Source organism: Clarias gariepinus, chromosome 8 (genome assembly GCF_024256425.1).
Source record: "Clarias gariepinus isolate MV-2021 ecotype Netherlands chromosome 8, CGAR_prim_01v2, whole genome shotgun sequence".
In the NCBI taxonomy this organism is placed as follows: Eukaryota; Metazoa; Chordata; class Actinopteri; order Siluriformes; family Clariidae; genus Clarias; species Clarias gariepinus.
Window position 1 is genome coordinate 26,583,073 of NC_071107.1, and position 27,893 is coordinate 26,610,965.

Sequence of the window (27,893 nt, forward strand, 5' to 3'; positions counted from 1 at the left end):
TTCGTAATTACTAGTTGAGGACTCATATTTTGCCCTCAGCCCTGACTTTTCCAGTCATTGTGGCCTCCTGTTTGAATACAATACAGCCAGTAAGATTTACTGATAATCTATGTGAAATATGCAGTTCTTCATTTTCGTTTTATTTTCACACCACATTATAATCACTTCATCAACATAAGCCTATATTCAACATTTTTTTGATTTCTGTAAGTTAAATACTGACAATATCAAAAGAATTAAACATATTATGCTACTCACAATTTCCCATCCTTGAATGAGCGGACAAACACGCTGTCTTTTTTCATCATGACATCTTCATGACAATCCGGTGAGATAACCTTTAGTGATAAAAAAGAACAGAAACAATTAGGAAAGTAACGGAGGACATGGGAACAAATAGGAGCAAAAATTGACATTCTACTTGTTTTAATTTTTCATCTTTATCTTTATGAACATCAAGAAATAACCCTAAATTTCAAAAGGTTTTTAGTTCTATATTTAAAATGAATATGCCAGTGATGCCATCTTTTCATTCTATAGCCTGTTGCTTAACAAAAGTGAATGCCTTAGACAACACACACTGACAAAGCATGAAGACTTTGAATTAAATCAAACACACTCAAAAAGACCGTCATTATACTCATTATATATTTAGGTGGTGATCTTTTCATATCACTTTCACATTTGTTCTACAACGTGCTTCTAAGTGGCTTTATATAAGGGCACTGCTAAATGTTAGAAATGTAACAGCTCACTGCTTATAATCTGATAATGGCTATGTCCAATGACACAAAGACACAAAATAAATAGTTTTATTAATTATATTTTATATTATACAACACTTCTGACCGAGCAGTCTGATTAGACGAGAGGCGTTCCACAAGTGGCAATAATGGACTCTAACACCACTGGGACGTTAAACTACATGCATCTCTCCGTGTCGCAATCGTTGTACAATCATTAATTAGACCAACTGTCGGTCACAGCATGGGTTAAAGTAGGTCTGTGCAGTCTGCCATGTTGAGGAGAGGGCATCTGCCGGCTAAAAAACACTCAAAACCAGTCACAGGAGCACTTTTAGCAAGAAAACACATTTGGTAATATTGTGTCATCTTAATTAAAAAAAAAATTAAAAAAAAAAGAATTTACAGCGCTGTCTACCACCCCAATAGTTTATTCTCTTCACCCAGCAACAGTACAAGTTTAAAACTACTGTCAAAAACTACTGTTAATTACACTAACTGTTGGTTTTTAATTGTTGGTTGCTTACAAGTTATTTCCACCTGTTGTGGAAGGATATGTGTTGGCAGAGCAAAATACCTGGTTACATAAAGAATAAAATCATACTTTGTTTATTTTAAATGGTGTTTGTATTGAACTGTTGTATACTGTACATGCAATATTACACTCAAGTTGTGCTTCATTACTGGATATACAGTAGCATGGATACATTGCATCACAGCCATGCTATATCCAGCAGGACAGCACTCCCTTTCATGTGATATTGCTTAATTATATCATATTACAGTTCTTAAAATTCAAACTCTGAGTAAAATGTACCAAGTCCTTCCTTCATAATGCACGCCAAATAGTCTTTGCGTCAACTGTTTAGCCTAATAGCGTTTATAGTACTATTAACTGAGATAAAAATACATTGGCTCAAAATAATGGAAACACTTTTTTAATTGTTATATTTACAATATTCAACTGTTTTTTAGAACATTAAAAGATGAAGCCTGGATCAGTAAACTTTTTATTTTGGTTGCTTTGAAAGTTTTATGTCTGGGTCAGATTTCAGGAAAATTACTTACCAGGGCAGGAAACCACAATGTCTTCTTTTTATCTCCAATAGCAACACCTTCCACACACACCACCTTGCCATAAAGTTCTTCATTCTGTTGTGGGTCTCCATCCTCTTCTTCTTCACTGGATGAGGAACAGGATTCTTCCTCGTGTCTAAGGTCCAAAACGACATTTATTAATGGATGTCAGTGGATTGAGGGTTATAAATAACACTATTTTTTAAATCTAAAATAATATAACATTACACAAATAATGTTTGTCATTCTTTGATTTTTTTTGAGTATTTATAATTTATTTGGTTTATTTTTATGAATATTGTTTTGCATTGTATTAATAATTAGTAGAACCGACGAGAATTGAAATGTTGGACACAGACACTTTTATGTTTTGCACATTTGAAGACAAGAAAGTCAAACCACTACACAAGATTTTCTTCAGGAAAACTTACATGGCATTAGAACGACGTCCACGGTTGCCTTTTTTCCCAATTACAGGAGTGCCAAAGTGCTCAGGATTGGTCAGGGGAAGCCTATCAAGTGTCTGCATTTTCAAAACAAAAATAATAATTTTATAAACAATAAACATTTAATCCACCTGCCTAATATTGTGTACAGTATGTAACTAAATAGCTCTAATCAAGGCATGGACTCCAAGACCTTTGACTGTTTGCTGTGGTATGTGTCTCTAAGAAAATACCAGCAGATGCTGTAAAAGTATCTTAGCAGCAGGTACTGTAAAAATAAAAATTCCTGTAAGTTATGAGGTGGGGCATCCATGTGTTGGACCGCTTTGTCCAACACATTCCCCAGCAGATCTGAATTTAGAGGCTAGATCAAGACCTTGAACCTTGAACACCTAAATTGTCAAACCATTCCTTTATTTGTTACATATACACTATTGCACAGTAGAATTCTTTAGTCTTCGCATATCCCAGTTTTGTTAGGAGGCTGGGGTAAGAGTGGAGAATCAGCCAGTATAAGGGTCTTGTTTAAGGGCCCAAAGGTGGTACAGTAACTTGTTGGAGCTGGGGCTTGAACTGCCGACCTTACAATCAGTAACTCAGAGCCTTAACACACTAAGCTAAAAGATTCATTTCAAAAAATACAAAAAGAAGCTGAACTGTAATAGCAAAGTGATAATAATTAAATTAAATAATTATATAAATAATTTTACCTCACTCTCAGCGAAGTGACGTGCTCCTTTAAGGCACAGAGATGAACGTCTCAGGGTTTTCTCATCACCATCATCAAAAACTTCAAAAAAACACACAATTACATTGTGAATATGACTTGCTTTTTTTATGCCAAATTCAACTAGACAACTCACCAACTAGACAACTCACCATGTCTTCATGGTACATTATAAAATGTCCTCTTTTACTTATTTTTTAACAATAGCTTTAATAACACGGAGTTCGCACCAGCCGGGAATCCAGCGTAATATCACTGTACTACATATACAAAGTCAACTTAGTATTAATTTCCTAGTACTTACCAACTGTGTACAGACTAGCATCTGTGAGCTTGTTGATGGTAGCTTCCTGGTAGATTCCATCTTGGTTTTTCACTTCAACCACAGCACCCACCTAAAAGCCAAACACATCTGTAGAGCTTTAATTCTTTTGTACCTTTTAAATATCTAACCTTTGTTGGAACCAGTAAAAAAAAAAAAAAAAAAAAAAAAATATATATATATATATATATATATATATATATATATATATATATATATATATGGGTGTAATGGATGCAACTTAATTTCAAAACAAGACTCTTAACTTCTCTAGACTAGTTTCTCTAATCTCTTAGAGAATGTTTAGTTGACTGAGATAGAACTCTTGACTAATGCAACTATATGTCATTGTCTAGTGATAGAAAGAGATACTGTGATTTATTGTAATACTGTGCATGTTCATGTTGTGATAATACACAGCCTGGTTAAAGTAAACATAGTAATTGAAAAAACCCTTAGTTTTTTAAGCTTCCAGTTAACTACATAACTAACCCTTAAGACTCTGTAGGCCAAATCACGTGCAGCTATGAGAATTGCTATCATATCTATATTGTTTGCACTGATTCTAAACAAGATTGTTGCTGGAAAGGGAATTTTAGTGCAATTTTAGTGTGCAAATATGAATGCAATTTTTTGAGCTGCAACCCATTGCCATCTATCAAACGTGATAAATAGTTGTGCTTCACAACTTAATCTTCAGTCAAGGACAATATCTAGGTATGGTCGACAAGCTATCTAGCACGGCATAATGTTGCTATAGATATATAGATATAGAAAGACCAAGAAGCATACTCTGTAGGACAGTTTTAATACACACACGCATTAACGTAAAACACAGCTCTGTTGGGAAACTTCTTTAACAAGGAACCTCGAATGATACTCGCATATACGTGCACACACACTAACGAAATCATTGCTGTGAAGTAAAAATAAAACACATTAACCTGCACTTAACCTTTGAAAAAAACCCCGACATAGCAGTGTGTCCATTTGTGTGTGTTTGTGTGTGTGTGTGTGTGGTCACAATGTTAGAGTAAACAGTACAGGCGCGCACGAATGCGCTGAGACTAAGCATGGGAGTCGATTACCTATAATCCAGTGGTGCACGTGAAAGAAGAACCATTGGCCTAGTTGTGATCATGTGATGCTCGGCAGACAAAGTGCATGCATACTACTGGTATATCAAGTTCTAGCTCTTTTATTTAGTTAAAATTCATTACAAAATATTGCTTGTCTTGCAAACACACAGACCAAGTTACTCGCAATCCAAGGTTCCACTGTACAGTATATGTCCAAATAGTCTCAATCTGATTTTTGTGACATTTTTGTAAAATGTTTTAAGACTGTCTAACACACATACTTACCTTCAGATTTCCTCTGATGTGCTCGTCATGCACCTCAGCAGTGGATGAGTCTGGCTTAAAAGTTACCTGTAAAAAATAAAAAAGGGAAGGTTGTTTTATCATGTATGTAAATTTTAAACAGCATTATTACTTTTTTGTTTTGTTTTCCTAGTATAATAGAAAAACACTAATATTTTCATAGCTTGCATAAACGCAAACTACAGTACAACAAACACATAGCATGTTATAATGCAAACATTTCTCCATAAGTCCGAAAGTTCCAGTCCCATAATTCCAAAAACCTTTGTAAAAATGAAAAATTGGGAAAGATCCGAAATGTGAAAATGAAAAGTAAATGGAATTGAAACTAGATGGAAAAAGGTGGGTAAAGGAGAGGAAGTGAACAGAAGACAAGCCCCTTTGACACAGAACTTGTGCTATAAAGGGGATAAAGCTCTCAATATTATGATTTTCTTCCTTATTTATTTCAAACAGAACACACAAATTTGGCACTAAGCTGCCTCACTGTGTGCTTTCAAGCAGCGGACGGCATTCCACTAATAGAGTCGGCATTATGTTTAACAATGGCATCTGCATCTAGTGTGGCATGTACCACATGCATCCAAAGCCCTGCACATGTACATCCCTCACCAAATGCAGTGGTTTCCTTAGAGCTTACTATCTGTAAAACACTGGAGATTCTTTCTGACAAGGAACCGGACTGAGCTATGTGTCCTGCCTTCGCACTAGGCCTGACTCCTACAGTGTGTCACAGCTGTGGGGGCCTAACCAACTATAGATGAAGCCAAATTTTTGTAATCAATCATAATGCTTGTAGCCTTGCAATGGACAACACTCCGTCCAAGGTGTTGGGCTTGGGCTCAGAGTCCCCTGGTGTAGGCTCTAGGCCTCCCCTGATCCTTAACAGAATAAGCAGTTAGTGAATGACAAATAGTGAACTCATGAAAGATGAAAAAACTTGAGGGCAAGGGGTATGCCTTGGCTACAGGTTAAGGGCTAATGCTAAAGCAATAAATGGTAATAGAAATAAAAACACATCAGGAATCGCAACAATATAACAACAGCTGTAACAACAGCATTTAGCAACCCTTTGGTCGACTAAACCAACCAGTAATTGATCGGTTTAACACATAGTACAATGCTTCTTTGATAGTAGTGTTAATTTTGTCAGATATTTCCAATTTTTTGTCTTAGTCTTAGTCCCAGAAGTAATGTCCCTGCTAGTTTTTATCATATTTAGTTAATCTTATCCTATTTTTATTCAGGTTAATCTGATGTTTTCAGCTAATTATATTTATTTTTAACTGTCCCCACAACTGCTGCATGTCCATATTTTTTTAAACTTTAAAACAATAGGAGCAGTATGGACAACTGGACAAACTTAATTTTTTTATATGAATTTACACAATTGAACTGTTGTAAGGATAGCTTCTATGGGTCACAATTATTTTCTAACCTATTAGCTTAATGTATTTGGGAACGGTTTAACTATAAAATAAAATAAAATACATCACAACATAAACATGTGGTAATATAATTACCACAAAGAGGCTGTAAAACTGGATTATTTTTGTGGTATGACTTGAAGTGTCTCTTCATGTATGTGGTATTTGTCCTAGCAGTTGTGCTCCCACTGTTTTCCCTCCGATATTACTACACATCAGCTTATTTCCCTGATTCAATATAAAGAAAATGGGCCCAAATATCGTCTCTTCTCTTTGGCCTGAGTAATACTGCTGTGATGATGAAGAGTTAAAGATGACTGCGCTTGTAACATCCCTTCACTGCGCACACAAACTACTCCTGATATGCCACACGCCATGACCTGGAAAACACTGCTGCTTGTGCCATAATAGATGAACATTGTATTGCAGCGCATAGTGACGAAATTAAATGCTGACGAAAATAAAGATGTTTTATTAGTTTTTATTTTTTCACTCCACGTTTTAGTCTTGTCAACAATATTGCATTCTGATTTCATCACTGTCACTGTTCATTGATATTTTTGACGTCTCGTCATTATCTTAATCACAGGAAAAAAGTCGTCAATGAATATTTTCCGTTATTATTTTCATCGCTGAAATTAAGACAATTTAATATGTTGTTTTTTTTCTAAGTTTGTCAATCACGAACAAACTGAGGTGCATATAATCGACTATAATCGATAGTCATGCAATCAATAAACGCAGCTATGTAAAATATGTTGGCAAGGGGATGGTGAGCTCACAATTAAAATGGAATGAAAAGAACATCAAAATAATAAGCTAGGAAAGAGATGACGCCAGAGAGTTGAAAAGAACCGCACTGATTTCAACTTAAAAAGCAACTACAGCTCAGATCAAATCACTCTATTTTTATCTCACTGACTAAGGTTCAGGACAAAAACAGAAAATTGTGAGTCAGTCAAGTATCCACACCAACAACAATTAGCAGTGATGAAACAACTGAAAACTTTTACACAGAAGTGCAAAACGCAGTTAAATCTGTAAAGAAAGCTGATTGCTCATTGTTGGAGGTGATTGGAATGCAAAAGTTGAAAGGAACCATGGGTGAACAATATGAAACAGCATTTCCAAAAGAAGCTCCTTCATTTTTGCAAAGTCTGCAACTTAATCTCCAGATGTCAACACAAAGAACAAGCAGCATAAATGTTACTGGGAAAAGCTAAATAAATGGATTCGTGATTAAGTCATTGAAAAATGCAAAAAGGAAGAGAGATGGGGCGAAACAAAAACAAACATCAGATAAATGTGTGAAAAATGGATAAAGTGGATAAAGAAGCATGGATAAAGTGGATAAAGAAGCATGGATAAAAGTGGATAAAGAAGCACTGTAAGTATATATATATATATATATATATATTTTCGCCAAGCAAACAGATTTCTGCTGTTTTTTTAAGATGCAACTTTACCCAGCATTTAAGTGATTTTGGTCTTGATGGTTCACTAATATCCTTCCTGGTTTTAATAGTCTAGGATTTGCTTATTTGAAACCTTTTAGGGCGGATAAGTTAAGTTGAACAGTGAAATAATAAAGCAGGTTAACATTTTTACATATATAGGAGGACAACTTACAAGTGACTGAATGAATGAAGATGATTATAAAAGAAGAAAAGCAAAATGACTAATGGCTATGAAAAGGCCAAAGACATGAAAAACTGTGCAACACCATGGTGATACCATCACTTCTGTACTGCCCAGAAACAGGAGCATTAAGAGAAAAAGTGGAGCAGACATTACTGGTACTGGCAGAAATAAGTTGCAAAATCCTAGGAGGAAGCAGACTGGAATGGAAGAACAAGAAAATCAGGAAAAAACTAAAAGCTACAGAAACAATAGTCGACAAAAAATAAGAGCTAGAAGACTTATGGACACATCAACAAAATCTATTCAAAACAGATAGCCAACTGATGAGCCGCTGTTAACCACAGCGAAAGGACCCAAAAGTGGAGGACAACAAAGAATACACTTGATTCACAACATAAAACAGAGCTTTGAATCATACAGGCTATCAATTAATCAAGTAAACCAACTCACCAAAGACTGAAACAGATGAAGGCACTTCCCAACCAAGCCATGGTCTTATTAGGGATACAGTGGTACCTAAGCATAATTGAATCTGTTCCGGAGGCAAGTTCTTAAGGTGAAATTTCGTACTGTGAAATGCATTTTTCCCATAGAAATAATGTAAATGCAGATAATCTGTTCTAGCCACCCAAAATATTATTAACATTACCAATTTCCAACACTATAATCACATTTTTGCATAGAAAACCAATCAAAAAATTATATAAGATATGTAAATGTTAAAAAGTAAAATGTGAAATAAATAGATATTAAACCTCACTTAACCTTAAGTTATGATTTCTCTTGGCACCGGCTGCTTTAAAAACAAAACTGAAAGTGTCTCCTGTTTCTTCTTGCTACCGCCTTCATTAACATTCTCAGCACCCAGGGTGCTATGTCGTCACTAAATCTTCTAAAACTAAAAACCCACAAATTTTTTTTTACTCGCTTCACTTGGCATTTCACTGAACGACTCCCGGACATATGTGCAACATGGTGAGCGGTTGGTTTAAGCGCTCGTTTGTCAAAAATGCTTCACGTTTCAGACAAAGTTCTTGCAAAATTAAAATTTTTAAGGCGAGAATTCTTAAGAATTTTCTTAAGCTTGTATGGCGATGTACCACTGTATTCAGAAAGAATGAATAAATTAATTAATGTTTTATCACCCTGATTTTGTACTTCACATTTGAATAAATCAACTGTAATAAACTCATTTTTGTAACTTTCATCTTGCATTTATATCCACCATGTTTTTCAGATTAATGGCTCACCTTGGCCTTGACAAGTTTCTTGGCAGTCTTAATCTTGGCCTCACAGAACGCCCCGCGGTACTTGGCACTCACGTCAGTGCCGACAGTCAGGTATGCAGGCTCCTCTAAGGTCTGTGTGGAGAAATGGCAGTAAAGAATATTAAAAAAACAGACAACATTCAACAACACCATCATGATAAACTGCCAACTGGTTTTATTAAAAAAAATTATTAATTTATTGTTCTGGAAGTCCTGTGTTTTTACTGCTCATTTACTGTAAATCTAATTAGAAAAATCAAACTAAAGCAATTTAAATGACTTATCCACAGACACTTTAAAGTAAAATATAAACTGGTCTAAATTCTAAATCTATGTAAAGTAGATAAAGTAAATGCTGTTGCAGATAAGTTCTACTGTACCATTGATAACATAAATGAGCCTAATGGGACTTTTTTAACGGTACTGCCAGCTAATAGAAGCATTTTTACTGTATGTCACCCAAGATTCTTACTCTGTTTCTTGTTACTTATTTGCACCTAATGTAACTCAATAAAATCACTGTTTCTTCAGTTAATTGGTCACTGGAAAATAAGAGTTTGAAAAGGGCAATTTTTTAATTTAAAATCTTAAATCAATCCTAAAGTCTTCTGGGATACTGTAGGTTCCAAGCCCCAGAGACCCTGTACATGATAAGCGGTATTGAAGATGTATAAATGTTACCCCGACAAGTGCACTGCCTCTTTGTTCATACACAACAATAAAACCAATCAATTAAATAAGTGATAAAACAGATTATCACTTATTTATTATCACTTGTTTAATATGGAATTTAATTTAGAAAATACAGCAATTATTGTTACAGCAACATTGTTATGTCAATGTTTTGAAAAAAAAAAAAAACTGTGGTATGGCTTTTTACCTGTTTTTTTACCATTTCTGTTTGGAAACGTAAGGATCTTTCTGGCTATATGTTTGCCTACTTTACTTTCAAACAGAAGAAAAAAATCCTGAAGCACTAAAATCAAGCACTAAAATCTTTACACAAATTACTAAAAAGTGGACCGTGTTCAAACATATTTTTGTGGATTTCTTCCTTAGATTGCTGACAAATCCTTTGTGGATCTGTTCACTCGTAAAAGTCAACTACTTGTTCAGCAGATAATTCTTTACAGTATGAGACAGTCATGTCTAGGAGATACATTGACTGAGAGACTATTATCTGATTTTTTTTCACCAAGCTCAACAGCAGCGTTCTTTGGTCGTGATATTGTGCTGTTTTGGTTAAGATCACATAACTCAGATATAACACAAGCAGTTTTTAATTAGATGTTCAAGTAACCGGACTACATAGCCTATTTAACTACATTTAAAGCTAACAATTTATTAATCCATTTGACGTAATAAACCAAACATTAAAATTATTAAAATTCATAATAGTAATAGTTATCTTCCTAATTAAAGGTATATTTTAACACTGTCAAGCTATTTAATTGCTTACAAATTCCTATTCACATTAGAGTCAGGTTAGAGCCCAGAGCAGTATATTTTGTTAGGAATGGAAAATTAAGCGCCACATCTGCAAGCCCGAGCACAACAAACCACTCTTCTGCTTTCTCTTGCTGACTGATTTAATAAATACAACTATAAATGCTATTTTAAAACTTCTTAAATATCAGACAACAAATCACCTCCCAAAAACTAAAGTGTAATCTGAACTTTAAAAGGTATTACCGAGGTTCCAGTAATGGCGGCTTGCTGAGAGGACGTGCCCACCTCTGCTCCGCTATATTTCTGTAAAATCCTGAATAATACTCGTCTATTGAACGTTAAATAAGGCCTGTAGTGATGCCTCTCCCGCAAAGGAAACTTGGTAAAAATATTAGTAGACCGACTCAGTCGAAATTGTCTGGCTTCACTTCTAAGTCGAGCTCTGAGGCTAGCTGTGAAGCTAATGTCAATGTTAGCGGTGAAGATAGCGAGAATAATACCAACACCTGCGAGGTGATGGAGGAGGAAATTGACAAGCCGACGGAGAGGGAAAAGACGGTCGGAAGCTTAGATGCAGTACTGGCGGCTATTGTAAACTTGAAATCGGATTTTTCCTCCAAACTGGACGGTATTTTGTCAGCAATAGAGACTGTGAGGAAGGATATTAATGAGTGTGCTAAGCGGGTCGGTGAGGCGGAGGCCCGGATATCTACAGCAGAAGATAGTATCACCACCTTGGAAGCAAAGGTACGGACTCTTGAAAATAACAACAAAGATCTCGAAGACAAAGTGCTAGATCTGGAGGCCAGGTCGCGACGCTCTAACTTGAGACTTGTTAACCTGCCCGAGGGCGCAGAAGGAGAGGACGCGTGCGTCTTCTTGGAAAATTGGATGCCGGAGGCTCTGAACTTGGCACCGCTACGCACCGCTCTGACGCTGGAGAGAGCTCATCGGGTCGGCCAGAAGAATACGTCAAACACAGCTGCACCGAGGACTATGATCATGAAGTTCCTAAATTACAAGGATAAAATGACCGTGATAAGAGCTGCCAGGGCAAAGGGACAGATTCTTTTCAAGAACCGTCCGGTGAGATTTTATGAGGACCTGGCGACCAGTGTACACAGAAAACAGAAAGAGTTTAATGCCGCAAGACAACAGCTTCGCTCTATGGGGATCCGGTACGGCATGATTTCTCCCGCGCGACTGATAGTGACACACAACGGACAGTCTCGCATCTTTAATCAGCCAGGTGAAGCGGAGAATTTTGTGAAGGCTTTGAGGTCAGAAAGTGGACCGGGTTGAGAATGTAATTACTGACATACTATGTGTTGGCATGGAGGAATAATTACTGAGCTTTAAGTTTTAAAAAGAAGAGTGAGAGAGAAAGGCCAATTTGTTATATCTGTTTATAGGTCCAGAGGTTTACAGCTACTATTACTAGCCTAATTTTCTTAAGGTATCCAATACCGAGTTTTCTGTTTATGTAGCGGGGTGGGGTGGGGGGGGGGGTGTTCAGGCATAGTCGGTTGATCCTCACTTTTGGGTGGAACAACCTTCAGCTGTTAGACAGGTACCAGTATATATAGGGGAAGGGGAAATGGGTGCCAAAGTTCAAGTTAAGGGGGCATGTTCAATGTTTATTGTTATGGGTGTAGTTTTTGATATTCAGGTGTTATTTGTTTCTTTGTCCTTTAATATTTCAAATGTGTTGGGAAGCTCATTTAGTGCTGTATGGTATGTCTGGTGGAATAAGAATTAAAATTTCTTCTTGGAACTGCAGAGGGCTACAAAAACTGGAGAAGGTAAAACAAGTAATGACTAGGGTGAAATCTATGCACTCTGATATCATGCTACTTCAGGAAACACACCTGTTGTCTAGTCAAGAGGCGAAGATTAGGAGGAGGTGGCAGGGCAGTATGTATTCTGCACCCTTCACCTCTCAGGCAAGAGGTGTTATGATTTTGATCCACAAATCTATACCATTTCATGTGACAAGGGTTATTAAAGACAAGGCGGGGAGATATATTATTCTACAGGGCACACTTATTACGGAAAAAATAATCCTGATAAATATCTATGCTCCAAACATTGACGACCCAAAGTTTTTTCATAATCTTTTTCTTACAGCATCATCTCTGTCGGGTAGCTTTATTATAGGAGGGGATTTTAATTGTACATTGAATCCAGAATTGGATAGGAGCTCAGGTACTGATCTCTCGCATCCTAAAAGTAGACAAACTATTCAACATTTTATGAAAGAACTTGATCTGAGGGATATTTGGAGGGATATGAACCCCAAGGTGTTAAAATACTCCTGCTACTCAAATACACATAAATCATACTCGCGTATTGATTTTTTTTTAGTTTCTGCCAATATAAGGTACAAAATAAAGGATTGTCACTATGATAGTATTTTAATATCTGACCATTCGCCAAACTCGTTAACATATGAAGATTTAAGACTTAAAAGAGATCCCCCTAGATGGAGATTTAAACAAAAATGGCTCCTAGACTCAGAATTTACATCTTTCATAGACAACCAAATAAATATTTTTTTTGAAACCAATACGGATGAAACGTCACCCTGCACAAGGTGGGAAGCCTTTAAGGCCTACGTGAGAGGTCAGATTATTAGTTTTACAAGTTATAGAGCAAAGCAAACTTATCAGAAAACAAAAAAGTTGGAGGCAGAGATTGAGCTGCTTGAGGGAGAATATTTTCAAACTTTTTGCCCAAGAGTCCATCAAAAGCTTTTATTACTAAGAACACAGTCTAACAAACTTTTTGCTTCTAAGGCAGCCTTACATCTTTTGCGTCTTAAACAGTCATTCTATGACCAAGGGGAAAAGCCCGGGAAATTATTAGCCTGGCGCCTCCGACAATTACAAAATGAGAAAAACATTACTTCGATTGAAAACAGCGATGGACAGATTATTGCTGACCCTCTAGGAATTAATGAAACTTTTAAGCTTTTTTTTGAAAAACTATACAGCTCAGACATAATGCATATGGAACAAGAGCAAAACCTTTTCTTAGATACCCTTCAGATACCTAGCATTTCAGAACTAATAAGTGCAGACCTTAATACACCTATAACAAAGGAGGAAATATCTATAGCAATAGATCATTTGAAAACAGGTAAAACCCCAGGCCCAGATGGGCTACCGACAGAAATTTATAGGAAATTTAAAACTAAATTGCTGTCCCCTCTTTTTGACATGTTCTCGGATTCATTTAGGAAGAGAATCCTTCCGGCTTCATTAAGAGGAGCTCTGATAACTTTACTACCCAAACCAGGTAAACCGTGCAATAAATGTGGAAACCTAAGACCAATAAGTCTTCTTAATGTGGATTTAAAGATACTTTGCAAAATTTTGGCTCGAAGACTGGAGAGATCTTTACCTGATCTAATTGCCTGTGACCAGAATGGGTTTATTGCAGGTAGACAGGGATTTCATAATGTGAGACGAGTGTTGGATATTCTTCATAATCTGGAAGGAAAAATAGATAATGCTTTACTATCATTGGATGCCGAAAAGGTCTTTGATAGAGTTGAGTGGCCCTACTTATTTGAAATAATAAAAAGATTTGGCTGTGGGGATAACTTCTGTCGGTGGATTAGACTTCTATATAATAAACCATATGCTGAAATACTGACAAATGGAATTATATCTAAACCATTTGAAATTAAACGGGGATGTAGGCAAGGGTGCCCTTTGTCCCCCTTATTGTTTATTTTAGCAATTGAACCGTTTGCCATCGCGGTACGGTCTCATAAAAACATATCTGGTTTATCAGTAAATCAACAGGAACACAGAATTGCCTTATTTGCAGATGATGTCATTCTTTTTTTGGAAAAACTGAAAGATTCTATCCCAGCCTTGTTGGACTTATTAAACACATTTGGACGGATATCAGGTCATAAAGTGAACAAAGAAAAATCTTCATTAATGATACTTAACTCAGAAGAGAGAAAAAGTGCCGGAAATTCTTTCCAATTCAAAATGGTAGACTGTTTTACCTATCTCGGGATTAGGATAGTGCCATGTTTGAGAGACATTGTTGGAGCTAACTACACCCCTATGATAGATTCCATCATCTCATCTGTGGATAGATGGAAACCCTTGCCCTTGTCACTTATAGCAAGAATTAATGTTCTTAAACTAAACATAATGCCCAAACTTCTGTACTTGTTCCAGAACATTCCATTGTCACCTCCTGCTAATTTATTCTCGCACCTGAAAACAATTTTTGTACGTTTTTTGTGGAATAATAGACGACCGAGGCTGCGTTTATCACTTCTATACTTACCGTATGAAAGAGGAGGCCTCAAATGTCCCAATCCACTTTGGTACTATTGGCCAGCTCAATTGAGGACTATGATGTATTATTTTACAGATAAATCCCTCCCGTCTTGGATGAATATTGAAAACAGCTCAGTACCTCTTCCCCTTCCCCAGTATCTATACTCAGCAAAAGTCAAAATGTTGAAAAAAAAGACAAAAAATCCTATTGTCAGAAATATGATTATAATCTGGCACCAGGTTAAGAAATATCTGGGTGTATCCACCCCTCTCGCACGCTTCAGCCCAATATGGGGTAATCATTTTTTCCCTCCAGGCAGAGCAGACCCTGGTTTTAGGAAGTGGGCTGACAAAGGTTTAAAGACAATAGGGGACCTCATGGGATCAGAGGATGAGACTTTGATGTCATTTGAGGAGTTGATTGCCAAGTATGATATTCCATGCAAACATCGATTTAAATATCTACAAGTGAGAAACTTTATTAGATCATCTCAAAATCAGTGCTTGTCAATCCCTCCGTTGTCCACATTGGAAACAGAAATGAAAAAAGATTGCTTTGGAAAGGGAATAATCTCCAAACTATATAACATATTAGTAGAGGGTTCCCCTGAATCTTCTTTAGGGAAACTTAATGCCTGGAGGGAAGACTTACAGGAGGACGTATCCTCCGAAGACTGGGAGGAAGTATGTGCTGAGGCACAAACACAAACTACCAGTACTCGTCTTAAAGTACTGCAATATAATTGGCTAATGAGGACATATGTGACTCCAGAAAAGCTTAATAAGTATAGTGGTGATATCCCAGACTTGTGTTTCAGGTGTGGAGAGGAGAAAGGGACATTCTTCCACTGTATCTGGGAATGCAATAAAATACAACTGTTTTGGAAAGAGATCAAACAAGCTCTGGGTACTATATTGGGTATACAATTAGATCTTGACCCTAAACTACTTATTTTAGGTTTATATCCTGATGGGCATCTTATGTCTAGAAAGATAATTACCGCCATGGACTTATGTCTACTGTTGGCAAAAAGAGTCATAGCACTCTCATGGAAGAAGACCAGCAAGCCAAAACTCATTAACTAGATAAAGGAATTGTCCACAACTTTACCTATGGAGAAAATTACTTACATTGTCAAAGGAAAACTGTCACTTTTTCAAAACATTTGGGGTCCCTTTATGCAGTATATGGAAAATGTGGATCTTAGTAGTATTGTTAATGAGGCAGATGAGATGTAATTGTTGTTGGTCCTCTGCAGCATCCTAGACTAAATAAATTTGAGTTTGTAAAACAGTACAATTGAAGTGAAGTTGAGCAACCCTTGGAAAATAGAGAAACTTATTATTATTATGATTATTATTTTTATTTATTTATTTTTTTTTGGGGGGGGGGGCTTTATTCCTTTTTTTTTTTTTTATTAAGTTATTATTTACACGTCATATTTTGTACTTCCACCTAAATGTTGCCTTATCATCTTATAAATGTCTGATTTGCAAAAAAGGTTGATTGACTGTTATACAATAATTTAGTTGCCCTGGATGTTCATTTTGATGTGGAAGCACTCTAATTTCTGTATATAAAAATAAAAAAAACTCAATAAAGATATTGTTGGAAAAAAAAAAAAGGTATTACCAAGGTTGGTTACCAATAATTGCCTGCTTGTTGCTGAAATAACCAAAATGGTTGCACTATTTTAACAGCCTGTACAGAACAATGATGTCATGTAATTTTAAGTTACATTGGTTTTATTAACCATGTTGTAAGGGTGACATCAAGTGAGGTTCAAGTCATGTTGTAAGTGTGAAGCTACTGTACATGTGCACAGTGTCAGACCAATACCCAATATTGGTCTCAGTATTGGTGCATCCCTAATACACGGACAGCTCCTGGCTCTGAGAGAATCCAAGAGCATGTATTTAAGACCTTTACATTTAAACAATGCATTCACAAATGAAATCTGTAAATGCTATTTATAAGTCACAACCATAAACCTGAAAACCATAAAAGCAAGGATTATAAAAGCCAGAATTTTAAAGTGTTCTATGTTAGTAAACCTATTTCATTACTGTGTTTTCTCTACACTGATGCTTGGCACTATTGTTCCACAGGAATTCTTCCACCTCTTCCGCTACTTAATTTTCTTTCTGTTTGCTATTACTCACTCACTCACTCACTCATCTTCTTTACCGCTTTATCCTGTATTTAGGGTTCCGGAGGCCTGGAGCCTATGCCAGGAGATTTAGGGCATGAGGCAAGGTACACCCTGGACAGGGTGCCAATCTATCGCAGGGGAGACACATACACACACTCACACTGTCATTCACACACTACAGGCAATTTGGGAACGCCAATTAGCCTAATCTGCAGGTCGACAAGAATCGAGCCTGGCCGGGAATCGAACCCAGACCCTGGAGATACAAGGCGACAGTGCTGACCAGTACACCACTAAATATTCTGCATCTGCTTAATTGCCCATAGGAAAAAAGTACTGTTGTATACTATGTTTTTTTTATAGTATACTGAAGTAAACCTTAATGTTTACTACAATCATTTACTATAAACTATAGTAAACTGTAGTATTTACTAGGGGTTGACAGATTATCATCTGGGCAGATACTTTTTGCATTTTGCTGTTTGTCAGTGGATTAAAATGTTTAGTTCTGAATGGTTGAACAGCGGACATCAGAAATAAAGGGTAAAGAGTCCTTGTCAACAGGCTTTTTGTTTGCTTTCAGTGTGAAATAATTAAAAGTAATACTTTAATGGTACTCAAAGACATCTGTTAAAAGAAATCAATGTGATAGCTGCAGCAAATTTTTTAGAAGAGGGAGAGTTGGCGTGAATAAAATGAAATGTGAAGTCGAATACACATTTTATTTAAATCATGCCAACTCTCCCTTTTCTGAAAAATTTTGCTTGAGGTTGGGATGATCCACTGATCTCTCATGGAAGCAGCTAAAAAAATCATACAAACATAGTCTGCTGTTGTTTTCACCCATAGGTTCCACATATGAAGACTGCATTTAAGGTTAAAAAGGTGAGAAAAATCCAGAATAGTTTCTACCATCTCAGAAAAAAGGCCTTTGCTGGATGTGCAAAGTTGTAGTAAAACCAGTAGTAAACACCTGCTCAAAACATACTGCTCAAAACATTCCTTGGGGTTCTTAAGATTGAGTGCAGCTGAGTTCCTTTTGTATCCCCACTTCTTTGCTTTCCAAAGAACTGGTGCTGCTCAAATGTGGCTAACTCAAATGTTGAGAAGAAGTGGAAAAATGCCAGATCTCTTTAACTGTGCTGTTTGATATGAAAAAGAAGTCTTTAATATACCTATGGAATAGAATGGGTACTAAATATTTCAACGAGTTTTTGCTCAATAATAATATCTCATTTCCACTACACTTGTGCTGGTGCCAGACACGCATTTACACTAGACAGGAGCTCAGCGGGAGCTGCATGATAATAGGTCACAGGCCACGGTCACTAAACAGAAACGAACATGGCCGAAGTCAGTTTACTGGTTATTCTCCAAACTATGAAAATGTATTTCATACACTTTTTGTTCTTGAAGCACTTACCAATTTCTGCTTAATCTCGGCAGATGTCCAAATTGCTAAAAGCGCTTTTGTTTCGTCCGCGCTTCACATTAACGGACTTTGGGTCTCAGGCATTTTTTTAACGCTCCCTATAACTCCGCCCACCGCTCATGACGTCACGGGTTCTCGCGACTAGACCAGCAGAGTTTAGGGGCCAGTTCGGTGCTTATTTTAGGGCACCGGCACCAATTTTTTTCTGTGGAAAAGCGCGGCACTGGTTCAAAAATTGGGAACCGGCACGGGAACCAGAGCAGTGGAAAAGGGGTACATGTACACTGAAGAGGATTGCATTGTAGGTTCTCATTTTTACTGGACACACTAAAGCCTCTTACTTGGAAATAAAACTTGATGAAAAGATGAAAGATGAAAATCAACCTGGCAACATATCAAACCAACAAATTGCATTGCGGTATATAAACAACGTGACATTACCCAGCTAGATTAATTTCTTACTATAGCCAACCATGAAATTTGAAAAAAAAAAAAAAAAAAAAAAAGTAAAATAGCATATTTGTATGGTTGATGACCATGTGATAAAGTTTTGATAAAATTTTATTGGGTTACAGTATGAAGTACCATACAGTATGTGCATTTTTAACTTGTACCTGTAACTATGAAGTCACGGCAGTTGTTAGAAGGTACAGGTAAAAGACAAAAAAATTATTGTTTAAAGTAATAACTATGTTTTAATTACCATTTTGCCCCATAGAAAAAAAAGATATTTACATTTGATCTAGGTGAAGCACCCATTTTTTTTTTTAGATTAGGCAAGTTCAGCTATTTATTTATTTTAAAAAATAAAGTGGAACCTCGGATTACGAGCATATTTCGTTCCGGAAGCGGGCTCATATTCCAAAACACTCGTAAACCAAATTTAATATTTTTATAAGAAATTATTCGTTCTTCTGCCCCAAAAAATAAATACATCAAAATAATGATTACAAAATATAAAGTAAAAATAAAACAAATTAACCTGCACTTTACCATAAAAAAGTAAAATAAATCCCGACAGATAAGTGTTTCCGTTTGCGCACGCAGGCGCTGTATATGTGTGCATGAGGCTAGAGAAAGTGGAGACTCTTGCTTTCAGCCCCTCCTGTCTCCCCCTTCTCATTTTACACGGTACAACTTTCTCTTCTCGTTTTAATTTAACACACACATTAACGAAAAGACTGTTGTTTTCCTCTAAATATTAAAGCTTCTCCGCTTTATTTTTATGTTGCTTGCAACAGCATAACAGCCCGTTAATTCATGCTCGTGTAATGATGAGATGGACAAACATTCGGTTAGATCCTGCACTTAAATCCAACCAAAAAAACTACTGAAGAACAAAACTCAGGCTCTATATCTCGCATTCGCGTTCACACACACCGTACTGCATTACCCACAATGCATCTCCCGCACTGGACTACACTTCCGTAAACAGCTGTCATAAATCAGCCTCTCTCTCCCACTACACTTTTGTCGGGAAATTTGCAAGGAACATCGCCAATGACACTCGTGTGAGCGCATACTAACAGAATCACTGCTGTAAAGTAAAACAAACAAACAAATTAACCGCACGTTACCTCTAAAAAAAATCGCAACAGAGCAGAGTTTCTGTGTAGAGCAGAGTGTATGTGTCTTAATGTGTGTGTGTGACACAGACATTGGGGCGAGAGAGTGTGTCCGGCACAGTGTCAAATTACACGCGCACACACACACCCATAGCAAAGAGCTGAGGAAGAAAATGGATTTTTAACCTCTGTATTGAGAATTTCTTTTGCTTTACTCGCGCACACACGTGTGTTAAAAGAAACAGTACACATGCTTCCAAACACAAAATAAAATGTTTTACACCACATGTGGTCACAGTGTTATGTTGATTATACCAGTAAGAGACTAGCACTAAGACCCAAATTCAAATTTTATTTGTCACGTACATATACACAGTACGATATGCAGGAAAATGCTTATACGACCGCCAGTGACCTTAAAAAAATAAAAACGTATAAGTTAGAAATAAATACGAATAAAAAGAAATACTAAAGAAAAATAAATTTAACTAGTAAAATAAACTGTACAAATAAGGGCATAATAAAAATATCACAAAATAGAAATATAGAAGAAAAAAAGGATATATGATTACTCACAGTTCTGCAGTGCAAGAGAGAGAAAAAACTTGGCTCAGTTGTGATCATGTGACGCTCGGCGTCAAAACAAGAAGCGGATGTGTGATACATGATACTCGGTGCTCGTAAACCAAGACCACGCTCGTTTTTCAAGTCAAAATGTATTAAAAATCTTTGCTCGTCTTGCGGAACACTCGTAAACCACGTTACTCGTAATCCGAGGTTTCACTGTAATAGAAATTCTTAGCCTGTGTGCATGTGTTTATGAGTGTGTGTTATGTTAAATGAAATGGACAAAGACAGCAGTGATCTTTAGACATATTGAGGAGACAAAAACTACTAAAACAGAGTGGTAACCTGATGATGATTGTGTGGACGTTGTGTTGATACAGAAGAAGTAATGTGCAAAAAAACTCAGTTATTGTCAAACTGTGTCAAAACCAAACAAAATAGTTTGTTGTAATTGAGCAGTAAAATGCGCCAGCTGCTAAAGAGCTCACTGGAGTGACTTTTTCAAAATGAACACCATAATAATAATAAAATGAAATGTGAAATGATATCAATGAAGCAGTGACTTTTTTGGATAAGACATGATCTTTTTATCACAGGGGGAAAATGCTGATATTAACTGACACAAAGTATGAGTTGTCAAGAATCAAATATTTTTTATCAAACATCTCTCCCTGCCAGGTGATGAAGTTGTAGCACACTGTTCAAGAAGCACTTTTAGCCGAGAATTTCTATTAAGAAAGGCAAATTTGTGTCACCATAGACCAGTGGTTCTCAAAGTGTGGGGCGCGCCCCACTAGTGGGGAATACAGGCATGACAGGTGGGGCGCAATGAACGGGAGGGAATTAGTGGAAAATAATAGGAAAGTACCTATTCTAATTCATGCTTTTCTTTATTGACAATAAACATCGGACACTCGAAACTAAACAATCACATGCAAAGAAATGGATCATTAATACAAGTAAATTAAAATAACATTAGAGAAAAAGTGGAACCATAGTGCAACAATAACGGTTTAACGTCGGCATGTTAATTGCAGAGGAACAATATATAAGGAAACATTCGGTATTATATATGTAGTTTCATTTATTCCCATGTGTATGCTGAGGTTTCTGTATTTTTGTTAAACATTAATATTTTATCAGGCAGTACTAGTCTGGCATTTCTAGTTTCCAGTGTGGGAACAAAGTAGCTTTTTGATCCTTCAGGCGCTGAACAGCTTCAAACATCGTTCTACGCTTTTTGTTGCTGTGCGGCATTTTGCGATGATCCCTAAATCATTCGTTGCGCCATAAAGAATAATGGTGTTTATGCTTTTAAACTTGTATAATTTAAGGCGGATGGAGCTTAAAGACAATGTAGAAAGGAAATATATCTGGGTATCTTATTCGCGGGTTTATTTACGCAGCTATTGAATTCGGAGATGCGAATATCAAACTAACTTTACCGCGGACACACACAGGTGTTATAAGCTAAGTGGCCCCCTGCCACGGATTGCCCCCGCCTCCCCCAACACATACACACGTAATCTCTCAAATTCAAATTCAAATTTTATTTGTCACATACACAGTCATACACAGTACGATATGCAGTGAAATGCTTAGACAACTGCTCGTGACCTAAGAATATGAATAGGAAATAAATATGAAAATTAAAATAAAGGGTAAGTTTAACTAGAGAAGAATAAAATAAAAATAAAAATATACGAATAAAAGTTAAAAATAAAATATCTGTACACAAAATACACAATATAGAAAATATATGGAAAATATATGAAAAAATGTAAAACAATAAGAGCAGCTGAATAAATGGTAATAAAAGAATGAATGGTTATATCCATGGTTGTGCAATCCACATATTAAAAGTGACTTGTGCAGTGCACAAGTCTATATCAAATATTATATTAGGACATACATTCAAAGGTTTATTATTATTAAATATATTATTACTATTATAATTAACCCTAGGCACGTGACAGCCAAGACGATTAATACAAATCCCCAAAAATGATTATTTTATGGCACATTTATTTTGCAGGGGTTTGTCAATGTACAAATAACAAATTATTTATCACAAATTACACTAAATAAATATTGTTTGTGGTGAAAAATTATAGGAAACATTTTTTTTTATAAAATAAGCAATATAAAAATATACATGTTGTATATGAAAAAATATATATAATTTATATATTTTCCCCTATACAACATTTTTTATATTGCTTATTTTATAATTAAATTCATTTGTTATAATTTGTAATTTGTAAACCATAAACCTATGAATTTATGTTCTAATATATTATTTGAAAGATATTATGTAGGGGAGGCAATCCGTGGCAGGAGGGGCATTTTAGAGCATAACACCGGGTCAGTAGCGTACTGTATGTAGTGAGTATAATAACATCAATGGATACATTTGTTACATGAACCACAAAAAAGCAGGTGATTCAGCATCATCAGCCTAATCAACCAAAAAGCCTATGATGAAGCCTATATGTTGCGCTTGGATTCATGGTGGTGATGGTAAAGGCAGAGGAGAGACCTGTGTGTGTTTTGTGTCTTAAACCGCTGGCAGCGGACAGCATGAGACCCAACAAAGTAGGAAGACACTTAGAGACAACACACCCCAGTCACGTTAATAAGCCACTCGACTTCTTTGAAAGAAAGCTCTAGATAAGTGACGAAGTAAGCCCGTTATAACAATTGCACGTGTATTTTATCTGTTTTGAACTTGCCGTTATTTGATCTTATTGGTTCAATAAATAGTACACTTGGCCGTTTTCGTTATCATTTTGTTGACAAGTGGGGCTTGAAAATTCACCCACCCCCTTAAGTGGGGAATGACAGAAAATGTTTGAGAACCACTGCCATAGACCAAGACAGCTGCATGGTCACGGCACAGACATTAAACAACTGGACATTGCTTGCTTGTTTTAATCATAGGATTTAACTAAGCTTCATGGTCTGTAATTAAAATGAACAATGGTGATTAACCTTTTTAACTAACTATGGTTATAAAAGGTCACTGTCTTGCACTATTTAATTTCTGTTATCAAACACTTGTTCTGGCAATTGACTACTTGCTGAACATGAATTAGAAGGAAGAATAAGCACGGGGAAACTCCTAATCTCTATTCTTCTCTAGGTTTTCTGTTCTAGGGGAAGTAATTATTGTTTCAAATGTCATATATAACCCAGCCACCCGTCTAATACAATATTGTGTATGTCCCCCTAATGCAAGCAAGACAGCTCTGATCTGCCAAGACATGGACCTCTGTGGATGTGCTGTGTTGTCTGACACCAGTAAAATAAGATATATCTTTATTTATCCCACTGTGGGGAAATTCCAAAATACATAAGCAAAAGATCCTTACACCTTGATCCTTATACAACACCTTGAATTTTTATCAAGTTCCTCAAACCACTCCAGAAAAAAATGCATCCCAATCAAAAACCACCCATTGTTTGGGAGCATGTCACTATTAACTCTGCCAAAATCTTGTGAACTGCAATATTTTTAAAGCTGACCTTGCTCTGGACTATTACTGTAAGTCTTGTCTTAATAGTTGGTTGTTATTAAAACTTGCCCTGCTTTACAAAAGCAAGTAACTTCTGTATTTAGAATAAGTTATACAGTTACAAAATCAGGGAACGTAATGTTTATCAGTTTTTCCTTTGCTGATTCTGTGGAACACTCAGAGGCTCTGTTGCTGACTGCTCCAAGAGCTTACCACCCTTTAGCTTAGAGTATAACCCACATGTGCCGTGAGACACCCTTATACAACGTCACATCATAATGCAATGTAATAGTTTTATAATGAGCAGAAGATATTTTTACAATTCTCTTTATACAGTAACATAAAAGCTCTCCAAGATTATGTTTTGCACCATTTCTTTGGCAAAGCATCTGTCCCTCCCTGTCCCTCCCCCTCACTGTCTCACGCACACTCACACAATGGTAAAGGCCATTTGCTGCATGTTTTAATTTTTTCTCAAGTAACAAACTATAAAAATGACAAAATGTGTATTTTCTTACTCTTGAATGAACAGCGAAACAAGTTCAGGTAGACATATTTATAAATTTTATTCTTTTTTTCTGTTCAAACCAGACAGGCAGTAAGGTACCATCTAAAAAAGTGCTTGGCCTATACAGCTAAATACTGTATAGTACATAGACAAAGTCTATAGTCATTTATTTAGCAGGATATCTAAAGTTTTTTAAATGCTCAAATATAGTATGGATTACTTATATATTCAATTAATATTAGGTATAATATTATTAGGGTAAAAGGGTAAAGCATGCTAATTAAGTCCACCTAAATCAGGTCTACTAATCTAATTTATAAGAGAGAACTTTTCTTTAAATTAAAGTTTAATATTCAATTGGAAATATATTAATTGATTTATGTACATTTTATAGATATTTTATAAATATGTCAAAAGTCTGACATGGGTTTAATAGGGGGTTATGACACTTAATCCCGGGTGTATTTCAGATTAGCCTGAATCATGATTTAGCAACATATTTATAACAGATTTATTCTGTAATGTATTAAGCATTAAATCAGAAAGAAAGAAGAAAATAAGTCTCCTGCGATGACAGACTAATATTTGTTCTTTTGCACTTTAGACCATTGGGTTTGTCTTTTCCGGGGGAAAAAAATCTTTTTCACAATCCAGTGGATGAATGTGCCACTTTAGGGAAACTCTTCTGACTTCTTAATGGTCAGCTCAGAGTGACCTCATGTACAATAAAACAGTAAAATGATTTTCTCCCTGGTCACTTATTGATGAACTCCTTCAAAATTAACTACCCAGAATATATTCCACAACAAGAAGTGGGCTCGTATATATATATATATATATATATATATATATATATATATATATATACATATCAAAACACTCATAAATCAAATTAAATTTTCAATACATAAAAATAATCAATACAAAATATAAAGTAAAATAAAACAAATTAACTTGCACTTTACCTTTGAAAAAAGTAAAAATAAATCCTGACAGATAAGTGTATGTGTGTGAAGGTAAACGTAAGAGAAGAGGAGGAATGAGACCTTCCCCTCTCCCTTTTCTCATCTTACACAGTAAATCTTCCTCCTCTCCTATTTAAGTTTTACTTAATACACACATACACACACAGACACACACACACAGGCCACATGATACTTATATTCGTAAACCAAGACTTGCTCGTTTTTCAAGTAAAAAGGTACAAAATTTTTTTGCTCGTCTTGCAGAACGCTTGCAAACTGCGTTACTTGCAATCCGAGGTTGAACTGTATATGTAAAACGTATCTGCCTTTATAAAGGTATTCTGCTTGAGGGAAGCCCAAACCCCAGCCACATGAGACATACAAGAATTATACATAGAAAGGCTCACATTAGTCATGATTGCCACTAGATCATATTCAACCCCAAATGTGTCATTCCTTTACTTAGTCTACTAAACTAAGCCTATATTAAGCATAGTTTTATTTCCAGCTTACCTGAAAACACTGTAAGAAAGACACATTTATTTATTGTGCCCTCATGGTAAATGTGACATAGCAGTACCTTTCTCGGATAGGTGAGGTGCTGTTTTTCTCAGTGAAAATGAAACCACAGCATATATTTAGTATAGCCAAGAACGGGCATTCCCACAAGAAATTTAGTTTATCGACGATGCTAAGATCTTGGCAGAAAAAAAAAGACAGCGACACCTTCAATGGCATATCAGGCCCCTAAATCAAGCAAGATGTGATAATAGTAAGTCCATTTCTCTTGAGCAGTCAATGTGACAAATTGATGAGGACAAACACTGAGAATCAGCCAAGATATTTGAGGATTTGCTCCATTGGATTAGCCTACTCACTTTATACCAGAATACACACACACTGAGCCAGCAACTGCGAAGTGTGATTGGTAGGGATGAGTATTGTAAAAAAAAATATATATATATATATTGGGACCGATACTATTACATCGACTTCAGTACCTGTTCCTAAACAATACTTTTTTCGATAGTAGTTTTGTAAGATCCTTTAACAAAAATAGGAAAATATTACACATTATGGTAAAGATCTTTATCTTAATTTTATGTTTTAGCTATCTGGTATTTTCTAGTAAGTTTTATAACATCAAAAATAAACCCATGTACTACAACTCTAAGTTGTCATTTAAACACTTCACAAAAGCTGACTTCACAAGTTCACACATAGTAAAATGAATGAGTTTGTCCCAGCTTTTAATGCACTGTTTTTCATGTCACCTGAGAATTCTGAACTCATGTGATTCTCTTAGTCTCTGACTAGTCTGACTAGAAAGAAAGAAAGAGAGCGACAGAGAGAGAGAGAGAGTGAGCACTTCTTTTGTCAGCTCAGAGTATATTTATAGTAATATAAATCGAATGAACTATGCCTTTGACTCTCGCATTCACCACCCTGCATGTTAATGACTCTCACTTTTACCTGCTTTTGTTGCAAACTGAACCATTTATTTCACCATTCACCAACAAAAAAAAATGAGCATGAGTAATGAATGGTGCTCTTTCAGTGTGTTTAATGCACAACACAGACTGTTAAATTGGAAATCTTCTCATTACCAGATGGCTGCTGTAGCTCCTCAACCTCTAATTCAATACTAGCTGTAAGTTCCTGCTACACTTAAACACGCAACAATATCTAGAATTACTCTCAAGGTCCCAGTTGTAGTAATACTTATACAGTGTACCTTGGATTGCGAGTGTTCCGCAAGACGAGCAAAGATTTTTAATAAATTTTTACTTAGACAAACAAGTCTTGGTTCACGAGTAGCGAGTATCATGTATTACGCATGCGCTTCTTGTTTTGACACCGAGCGTCACGTGATCACAACTGCGCCAAGCGTCACGTGATCACTTTACGTGTATGAGCGTAAAACATATTTAATTTTGTGTCTGTATACGTGTGTACAGTACGCGTGTACTGTTTCTTATAACACACGTGTGTGCGTGTGTGAAAGTGCAAAAGATTCATTTTCTCCCTCTGTCGTTATGCGTGTGCACGTACGTAATTTGACACTAACCCCCTTCACACACACTCTCATCGTTACACCTACCTACCCCTACTCCCTCTCGGCTTCTCACACGCACACACTCTCTGCTCTTGGTCGTTTTTTTACTTTACAGCAGTGATTCTGTTAGTATGTGCTCACGCAAGTGTCATTAGCAATGTTTCTTGCTAATTTTTCTGACAAAATAGTCTTTCCGTTAATGTGTGCGTGTGTGTGTAAAATTCAAATAAGAGGGGAGAAAGATTTACTGTGTAAGATGAAAAGGGGGAGACAAGAGGGGCTGATTTCTCCTCTCCTCTTACTTTAGATTTACACACACACACACACACACACACACACACACACA

At 36.2% G+C, this 27,893-nt stretch overlaps 1 protein-coding gene across 2 annotated transcripts in view; it reads right to left on the minus strand.

The window, feature by feature from the left end:
• The window catches only part of arid4b (AT-rich interaction domain 4B), a 77,051-nt gene that overhangs the window by 30,268 nt on the left and 18,890 nt on the right, over positions 1-27,893 (minus strand). For both annotated transcript variants that reach the window (XM_053501691.1, XM_053501690.1), the window contains exons 3-9: positions 9,016-9,126; positions 4,680-4,745; positions 3,298-3,388; positions 2,977-3,056; positions 2,252-2,343; positions 1,812-1,956; positions 259-338 (exon numbers count right to left, since the gene is read on the minus strand). In XM_053501691.1, the coding sequence (XP_053357666.1) occupies positions 259-338; positions 1,812-1,956; positions 2,252-2,343; positions 2,977-3,056; positions 3,298-3,388; positions 4,680-4,745; positions 9,016-9,126 (665 nt within the window). The remainder of the gene's footprint in view (positions 1-258; positions 339-1,811; positions 1,957-2,251; positions 2,344-2,976; positions 3,057-3,297; positions 3,389-4,679; positions 4,746-9,015; positions 9,127-27,893) is intronic.